Genomic DNA, 10,316 nt, shown 5'->3' with positions numbered 1-10,316 from the left:
TTCAATTATTGAGTCTTTTGAGCTGGAAAACAGTACTAGAGGCACTAGCTAGTCTTTGTATTCCCTATAAATACCCTTAAGTTTTATGAACAAAAGGAGAAGAAATAAATCAGAGTGCTTTCATATAATTTTATAAGAGTTTTTGCTACTATATACCTTGTTTATTTTACAACAGTCTGTTTTAGTGAAGGAGTGTTTCATAAGTCCCATAATCAATTGAAGTGAAGCGGGCATTCATAACACAGAAGAACCTTCTAGATGCTGGTGACGAGCGTAAAGGAAGTGGAAGCTATTGTGGAAGCTTAGTGGACCATGTTCATTGAAGGTATATATTTAGATGAATAAATTGTTTTATTTATCTGAAGTTTTAACTTAAAGCTTGATGAATGGTAATTGCCCTCATCCTAATTGTTTCCATTTAGATCACGGAACCGGTAATATGATTGTTAAATTCTATTATTGATCGTATTAATTCTCTAAGTGTGAATTTAAAAACTTTAAACAAATCTGTAGAAAGTTTTTCTAAATATTTAGAAGAATTGACTCTCAAACTGAGCGAATTTGAGAATTATTTTTTTAAGAATAGAGAACTATTAGGTTTTGATGCTAGCTCTCGATACTTTCATGAGTATGAGAAGCTGAACGAGTCTAGAAATAACAGACAAAAAATGAAGGATCTCTGAGTAATTTTTTAGTTCCGCCATTGTAGGAGTAGGCTCACAATTGATGGTATCAGAGTTTAGTAGATTATTAGAAATTTTTGGACTGTTTTGAAAAAATAAAAATTTAAAAATTAAAATTGAAATAACAAAAAACTTTAAAAACTGGCTAAAGTAAGAAACTGACAAGTACACTATATTGTAACTATTCAACAAGTTGCAACACCATATTGTGATAAAATAAAATTCAAACACCATATCATCATTTCATAAAAAGTTAAAACACTAAAGGTATAGTAATCCCTTAAAAATAACACCTTTTTGGAATAACTTTTCGTAAAATAACTTATATTTTAAGATAAAGATTATACTTGTACAATTTCGATTAATGGACAAGTAATTAAAAAAAGGGAAGGAGTAGTAATTAACGTATAAAGACATTCTTTAAATTAGGAGATACATTATACAAATTTAACCAAATCTAATCATTTTTATTTATTCATCTACAATATTTCATTAAATCATTTTTATAATAAAATACTTTTTCTTATTAAACCGTTAACCTCATAAATATTTTTCTTGTATCTATTAATTAAATAATTTGAGAACTTTGGATATTGTTATGAAAATTCAAAATATGGCTGTTAATAAAAATTAACAATAAACATAGATGTGAGTGTTAGTGTAACACAATTTTTTACAACAACTTTTTATAATATTTGCCGTTGCTATATGTTTTACAAAAATATAAAATTCGTTGTTAAATATATTAATGCCCATAAGAAGTCGCTGTCAAAATGACATAATATCAATTACTATTTTAATATGTTATGTAATTTTATAGAAGTTTTTTTATTTTTAGTATATTTTTATAATTTAAAATTAAAATATTCTTAAAATTTAATATTTTTACTTTCTAATTGATATATATTAGAAAAAAAGTAAAAGAAAAATATTTTTTATAGTGAAAGGTGAATTTCTTTAATAATAAAATTACAATATTTTCATTTCATTTTTTAGTTGACGTGAGATTTTTAATTTTTCTTTCTTTTTTTTAGCAACAAAATTATTTATCGTTGTGAAATTGTTATATTTAAAAATGACATAAATTAAGTTGTTGGAAAAGTAAATATTTTACAATGACTTGATTAGCTGTATTAAAATATATTTAAACATGATAAAAGGTAAGTCGATACTAAAAATGCAATTTCTTATAACGGCGTTAATAGGTGTGGTAAAATAATAATAATTAAAAACGATATCATAATATAGTCGTTATAAAATGTATATATTTTAAAACAATTTCAATAGTCATTTCAATAGACCGTTATTAAAAGTTATTTTTAGAAGGGAATATTCAACTATGAGTTATGTGGCTTATAAACTTAGGATGATATAGTATTTTGAATACTATATTGACAATCTGAAGTTTTCTAAATATTATCCCTCTGGAAAATGAGTTTTTAAAAATTTATAACTCACATCATCTAAATACGAATTAACTGTTAAACCATTTGAATATATATATCTTGTATTTGTCAGTTTTTTTATCCTTACTTATTTTATAAGTAATATATTTTACCGACACATGAGTTGGCAACGTGGAACATTTTAAATTTAAATTAATATCATAGTTTTTGTTTATTGAAAGTAATATATCATAGCTTATTTAAGGGACGCTTATGCCTTGAGGTTATCAACCAAACAACTCTTCAAGTTAGCTCAGCCTTCACCATGATTTCACAAATCCTGTCTCTTCCATTGCCAATTTTGTTCTGCTTGTTTTTCTTAATCTTATTGGTAATATGGAAGAAACTGAAAACCAGCAATAGCAAGCTTCTAAACCTACCCCCGGGACCACGGAAGTTTCCCATCATCGGAAACATACCCCAGTTAATAGGTGGTCTGCCCCATCATAAACGCAAAGAGTTGGCAGACAAATATGGACCAGTCATGCATTTACAGATCGGAGAAGTTCCGACAGTTGTAGTGTCTTCAGCAGAAAGTGCAAAACAAGTGCTGCAAACTCATGACATTATCTTTGCAAATAGGCCCTTAATCTTGGCTGCAGATGTCATGTTTTATAAGGCAGCGGACATTGGTTTTGCACGTTATGGGGAAAGCTTCAAGCAACTGAAGAAAATTTGCATGTTAGAGCTGTTTAGCCCGAACAGTGTCCAGTTGTTCCGCCCGATCAGGGAACAAGAGACATCAAATCTGATGAGATCTGTTACCGCTGGTGCAGGATCTCCGATCAACCTTACCAAAATGTTACATTTCTTATCGTGTACGATTATCGTACGAGCAGCCTTTGGCGACAAATGCCCGATGGATCGAGAAGCATTCATACCACTTGCCCAAGATGTTTTAAAGGCTGCATCTGGTCTTTGCATCGCGGACCTGTTTCCTTCTCTGAAATGGCTCCATGGGATTGCCGGTTTTCAGTATGGACTCAGAAATCTGCACAAAAAAATTGATCTTGTGCTTGAGAAGATAATCAATGAACATAGGATTCTCAGAGCTCAAAATAATACCGATAAAAACAAAAACTTAGTCCATGTTCTGTTAAATTATCAAGAGCAAGGGAACCTTGAACATCCCTTAACCATCGAAAATATCAAAGCGGTTATACTGGTTAGTGTTTACATTTGTATGTGTGTATGTATTATAATTTCTAGTATTTGTTTGTGTTTCCTGAATTTAATAATCGTCCTACATATTACAGGACCTTTTCATTGCAGGGACCGATACATCTTCTATAACTACGGAATGGGTCATGTCAGAATTAATAAAAAATCCAAAAGTGATGCAGAAAGCGCAAGCAGAGGTTAGAAAAGTTTTTGACGGCAAAAGAAATATTGATGAAACAATGATTAGTGAATTAACGTATTTGAAGTTAGTTATCAAAGAATCGCTAAGATTACACCCTTCTGTTCCGCTCCTAGTTCCAAGAGAATCTTCCAAGCATTGCGAAATCGGTGTATATGATATTCCGGCCCAGACCAGAGTGTTTGTAAACACATGGGCGCTAGGAAGGGATCCTAAATATTGGTTTGAAAGTGAAAAGTTTTTACCAGAGAGATTTATCGACAATCCAATCAATTTCAAAGGAGGAAATTTCGAATTTTTGCCATTCGGTTCGGGAAGAAGGATATGTCCGGGCTACTTATTTGGCCTGGCAAGTGTGGAGCTTGTACTAGTACATTTATTGTACTATTTTGATTGGGAACTTCCCGACGGGGAGAAGAAAGAAGATTTGGACATGGCTGAAGAGTTTGGCGCAGTGACTACTCGAAAAAATAATTTATACTTAATTCCTATCCCATGCCATGAGTTTCCAACTGACTAGACAAATGAAAGAGTACCACATGTGTTCTAAATCTAAATAAGAAAATATTGTTCTAAATAATAACTTATGATGATGGGGTGTTTGTGTGCAATTATGAAACTTTGAAGTCTTCTTTTGTTTTTCTTCCGTTGTAAAAGAAAGGATTGATTATTAAAGTATCATTTATATAAATCTACATATAAATTACTGTTTTGTACTCGGATTTTAAAAAAATTACTATTTTTATTTTCTTTAACTAACACCCTTTTTTATAAAGGGATTTCAAATATCAAATATCAAATTCAAGAGAAAATTAACAATATTTTTAAAATTTAACCGAAGATTAATCTATGAGGACCAAGGTTCGACTGATTCAAACGACAGAGGGAGGGGGGGTGGCATGAGATGGCCATGGCCCCCTTCCAACTTTCAGAAAATGTTAAAACTAGCACCAATTCTTTTATATTTTATGATTCGGTCGTCTCTATTTTAAAAATTATCTCTCCGTATATCTATACTATATATAAAAGCACGGATTGGGGGGGGGGACAGGCAAATTTACTGAATAATCGTTTTCAATTTACTACTAAATAAAAGTTTTATATTCATTAACTAATTAGTAATTTATTAATCACTATTGTAATTAAAGTCCTAATTAGAATAGGTAGTTAAATTATCTCCAATAGTTTTTAGTATGTACAAAATAACTAAATTATCTCCAAATTAGTAGGAATACCTATCTTTTAGTTTGATTGAACTATAAAATTAAAATACTGTATTTGTCAATATAATATTATTTAAATTTATATCTTATTATTTTTAAAGATATTATTAATAAAATTAAATTAATTATATAATTATGGTTATTATAAAACCAAAAAAAGAATAAATTCAGTATGAAAAAAAAATTTAATAACATAATATATTATATTTATTTTTACAAAAATTCTTAACTAATTTAATATTAATTATAAATAAAAAATTAATATAATTATAATAAATTTACTAATATATTCATTGACGAGTTACGTTACGAGCCACGTGCATAGCACGTAATGCGAAACTAGTATATATTAAAATTCTGATGTTAAAATTCTATTGTAATTTGGCCTCTTTGATGTTAAAATTCTGATTCCGTCTCCCATTCAACTGGGTTAAGTCATATAGACACAAGCTGTAAAAATTGGTTGATATAAACTTGATGCCAAGTACAGCCTACATAATTTTTTGTAATTTTTAGTTTCCACATGCTTTATCACTTAATTAACTGAGGTCCAACTCTTTTATGTTGTGAAAATGTTTGATTGTTTTGTTTTCACCCTTCATTGATGTTAGAAGTTGTTTTTGGTGTGCTTGTATTAATATGCTAGCCTATAAAACTTTTTAGTAAAGGATTTGAAGATATATAAGCAACAAATTGAAATAAAATGCTCATTACACTATAAAAAAAGTGAGTTTTATAAACGGTCTATTACAACAACCATTAAAATCGTTATAATACATATATCTTTTATAACGATTATTTTAATGTCGTTTCGAAATATAATTATTTTACAACGCCTAATAAAATCGTTATTAAAAGTTATACTTTTAGCAGCGACTTAATTTATATCGTTTTTAAATATAATTATTTTACAACGACTAATCATGTCATTGTAAATTATTTGCTTTACCAACGATTCAATATGTGTCGTTTTTAAATATTATAAAGAAGGAATAGTTAAAATCCCACATTGAAAATAAGTGAAATGAGAATGATGCATTTCCACTATAAAAGAAACCAACCCTTCACTATAAAAATAATTTTTACTTTTATTATAATATATCTATCAAAAAGTAAAATATACAATTTATATAATAATTGTATTTTAATTTTTAAAAATAAAAAATAATCTAAAATTATATAACATATTTAAATAATAATTAATATTATAATGTTTTGACAACGACTTTTTATAGTTACTAATAACTTTTAATACCCAATCTTAAAGAAGTTGTAAAATCTATAGTAACGATCATTATTAGAAAAAAGTCGTTATAAAAAACATTACATTACGCCAACATGCACAATCACATTTATCGTTGTTAAAAACTTTTAACAACCATATTTTAGGTTTTCACAACGACAACTCATGTTTCCAAAAATTAAATTTTTTGTAGCGTTACGAATTCATATGCGATGGTGGACACAAGATGTTGAATGGAACACTCTTTTGAAGCTCGGTAATATCTTTTTTTTTTGTCATGTATTTGTTCTTTAAGATGGTTCATTGTGTTTTCCTTTAGTATTAGATTAGGGGGCATAATTCTCAAGACGCTGATGAATCAGTAAGATGTTTTTCTGGTTTAAATGAGATTGTGGGTTCAAATCGTACTTATGTATGCATTCGTTTAAAATTTAGTGCTAGATTTACCTCCCACAAAAGGACCTACACGGCTTGAATAGAAAGTAGTCTAAATGTAAAAAGTTTAATTTATGATTTTAATTAGAACTCATTCAGAACACCTCACATCATATATTATATACCAAAAAGAAAAGATTAGGGGCATAACTATATGTCTAGAGTGAGCGTTCTTTGAGATTGGCATGGCTTGTAAGAAAATTCATGTCATATTGCTGGCTTAAGAAATCATCGCTTAGGCCTAGTTAACTGAATTTTGTACTTAATTAATGAGCTACAAAATGACTTAAATTGTATTTAAAAACATTTAAATTTATTCTTTATTATAATATAATTTTAAACTTCAAATTAACCATTAAGCATCATTGATATTTTGACAAATGGACTGACCACAAATTGTCAAGTGGCAATTTGTTTTATTATTTCAGATTGATTTATTATATTATAAAATATTTTTCTTATTAATTAATATAACATTTCTAATTTATGGAATATAAGTTTTTTTATTTTAAAACTTGTAATAGGAGTTTTTGTTATTCAGCTAGGGATTTATATAAAAATCCACGGTGTATTTTGGACTTTGGTCTTTAACTGTTTTGCAAGTTCTCTAAACTGTAACCTTTAATGTGACTCTTTATGTGCGCCATTTTTTGTACGAAAGTTTAGAGCGCTTGGTTTTACCACTTCTTGTAACTTTTATTCATAAAAAAACCCATTAAACTTTAGAAACCTAATGATTACGAAATTTGAAATTTTTTAATATAAAATTAATGTTTATAAAGAGTTTAATATAAAGAGTTTTTATTCTCATTTTTCAATAAATTTTTTATTTTATTAAATATATTTTTATTTAATATTTATAAGTAATTTAGTGTATGTTTTAAATGTTTAATCAATAAAAATTAAAAATTGTGATTATAAAGTTTTAATATATTAATATTGTTTATAGACTATTTTATATGAAGAGTTTTATAAATTTTAGTCAATAAATTATTTTATTATTATATGTTATGAAATATAAAAAGTTCTAAAAATTTAATAAATTAATTAACATTTAAACATTATATAATTTAAATTTTAATGATATTGGATTTTGAAAAGTGGGTTGACCATAAATTTTCAAGTGATAATTCTTTCTTTTTAAGTTGATTCATTATAATATTAAATTTTTTATTAATTAATATTAATAATTATAAATTATGAAATGTTAAAAATTAAAAGTTGAAACTTATAGAATTTTAAAACTCAATGGATATAAAGTTTGAAATATTATATTGTATAATTGATGTTTATACAAAATATATATTAGTTTTTTTAAAAAATAATTATTAACATTTTAAAAAACAATTATGGTCATAAATTTGAAAGATTTATTATATAATAATAAAATATTTTTTATAAAATTAGATCAATAAATTATTATATTATATTACATTAAAAAATTTCCATATTTAATTAATGTTAATAAAAATTTAATAGTTTAATTTATTATAAGCTATGGTGAATAATGTTTTATCAAATTTTCCTCTTACAAATTCCTTTTTTCAAAAAACAATTGCTTAGTCTTTCGTACCAGGCTCTAAGAACCTGTTTTAGCCCGTATAAGACTCTTAACAGTTTGTAAACACGGTCAGGCTGAGCAGAATCTTCCAACCTAGAAGGTTACTTCACATGTACATATTCGTCCAAATTTTTGGCGCAAAAATCAGTGCTACTAATTTCAAATCATGTGTCGAATGATCCATTTCATGTTTTTTCAGCTGTCGAGAAGAATAGGCTATGACTCGACCATACTGCGTAAGGACGCATCCTAATCTGACTCTTAAAGCATCGCAATACACTGTGAATCCTTCAATCCCTTCTGGTAGTGCTAACATTGAAGTTGTTATTAAGCACTCTTTCAACCTCTGAGAACTAGACTCACAATTATCGGTCTAGTCAAACTTTGCATTTTTCTAGGTTAACTTGGTTAGCGGTGAAGAGATTTTTGAAAAATATTACATCAATCTCCTATAGTATCCTGCTAAAACACGTCCTAACATGCATTTTAAGCATCAAAATCGGAGAGAAATTGAATATGATTTACAAAATATGTGAAACCAGCCTAATAACATGTTTCTAATCAGTTTGCATGGCAATCACGGCAAAAATATCAAATTTAATTGTTATAGCAGTTTTATGGTAAAAACAGTCAAAACAAGCTAAGCATGTAATATAACACATAGAATCTAACAATCCTATATCATATATGGCATAATGATAAGAGAATATAATAGAGTCCTTCGAAGTACCATTATGAGTCTTTGACTCGTTTTCTAAGGATCCGGATGTGGAATCCAGCCTCAGATCAGTGTGCAACAGGGCGTTCTTGAGTAATTAAAGCGTAGAAGCTTGTTTTCTAGACTGGAATCGACTGTAAAGTGTGTGTGGTGGAGCTATATAATTCGACTATTGTTAATATTTTTAGAGTTTTATTATGCATTTCTATATGTTTGGTGCCACCTCTGACTAGGCCGATTAACTGTATTATTTATAGGAGTTAGGTTAGACTTAGGGTTTACTAGTGATTGTGTTATGTTAGGTATATGTGCAAAATGAGTGGAGTGATTAATATTTATCGGAAAGTACGTCATCTTCAAGAGGTAAGTTATAATTTTTAGGCCTAATTACTTAAAAAAAAACCCACCTTGTAATTTTTTTCGTTTATACCATGACTTAGGAAAAAGTTCATTTGTACCTTTTTTTGATTTTTTGTTTTCAACTCTACCCTAAAGCACTAAATTGAACTGTTTTTATTTAGAAAAAAGTTTAAAATAATCCTTCATTTTTTTAACTTATTTGTATTTTTTCAAATAGAAAAAAGATGATATAATCCTTCTATTTAATTATTTTTAATGTTTTCATCCTTTAATTAATTAAATTGTCAAAAAATAAAATTTTGGGTACAGTAGAAAACAAAAAATCAAAAAAAGGGTACAAATAAACTTTTTCCTAGGTCAGGGTATAAACGAAAAAATGTTTTAAGGTGGGATTTTTTAAGTAATTAAGCCTAATTTTTATTAAATTTTGCAGTTTTTTTATTAGTGTATTTAGATGTGTAAATATCGGTAGATTTTAGTAAATAATAAAAATGCACGCCGATTGATAAACTGTCATTTATTAGGCTTCGATCCCGAGTAGTCATGCATGTTATTTTATTAGTTGTAAATTAATTTTTGTTTGGATTAAATGTTTGATTTGAGTGTTTATAATTCTGTAATCTATATAATGGGCCAAAAAAAGATATAAGGATATGCTCTTCACCTGCCTCTTCTGAGGATCATGTGAATCAAAACTTATATTTAAACGCCATCTTAATCATATAATTTTTAATAAATAATAAGAGTGCATGTCGGTTGATAAATTGTCATTTATTAGACTTTGATCCCGAGTAGCAATTCGTATTATTTTATTAGTTATAAATTAATTTTTATTTGGATTAAATATTAGATTTGAGTGTTTATAATTCTAGTACATATATAATGGCAAAAAAAAGATATAAGGGTATTGCTCTTCTTCTGCCTTTTATGAAAATCCTGTGAATTAAAACCATATATATTGTTTTAAACGATGTTCTAATGCTATAAAATATAGTTAAAAATATTGTTATTTGTAATAGTGTTATATGTTGACTACTGTAGTTATTGCAATCATGGTGCTATCCTTTTTGATATATTGGAAAGGTGAAATGGTAAACATTCCGGGTGAAATAGTGTATGATAATGGGTGTCAAGCTCCGGGTGGTATAGCGTACAATGACAGCACCAGAGCCTTCTAGTCAGCCGCATCCATTGCCAAAGGATCCACACTCGACCGTGATCTGCAATCTCTCCGCGGCTGCCGTTGTAGACATGATCGATTCCAGCCCCCAGTACGGTCTCAGCCAGC

The 10,316-nt window shown here is 28.0% G+C and overlaps 1 protein-coding gene across 1 annotated transcript; it reads left to right on the top strand.

Moving 5' to 3' along the window:
* Positions 1-2,304: 2,304 nt before the first annotated feature.
* Positions 2,305-4,204, top strand: LOC126656403 (desmethyl-deoxy-podophyllotoxin synthase-like). Its single transcript, XM_050350971.2, has 2 exons — positions 2,305-3,293; positions 3,385-4,204. Exons 1-2 carry the CDS (start codon positions 2,394-2,396, stop codon positions 4,006-4,008), a joined length of 1,524 nt encoding a protein of 507 aa, XP_050206928.1. The 5' UTR covers positions 2,305-2,393; the 3' UTR covers positions 4,009-4,204.
* The last annotated feature ends 6,112 nt before the right edge of the window (positions 4,205-10,316 follow it).

The sequence above is a fragment of the Mercurialis annua genome, linkage group LG7 (genome assembly GCF_937616625.2).
Source record: "Mercurialis annua linkage group LG7, ddMerAnnu1.2, whole genome shotgun sequence".
Taxonomy (NCBI): domain Eukaryota; kingdom Viridiplantae; phylum Streptophyta; class Magnoliopsida; order Malpighiales; family Euphorbiaceae; genus Mercurialis; species Mercurialis annua.
Note: the sequence above shows the minus strand (reverse complement) of the source record. Positions and strands in the feature narration are given on the sequence as shown.

Excerpts from the sequence above, each read along its gene's own strand:
- LOC126656403 (XM_050350971.2), top strand. The coding sequence starts at position 2,394 with ATGATTTCACAAATCCTGTCTCTTCCATTGCCAATTTTGTTCTGCTTG. Across the intron at positions 3,294-3,384 it reads ATATCAAAGCGGTTATACTG|GACCTTTTCATTGCAGGGAC; the intron begins GTTAGTGTTTAC and ends TACATATTACAG.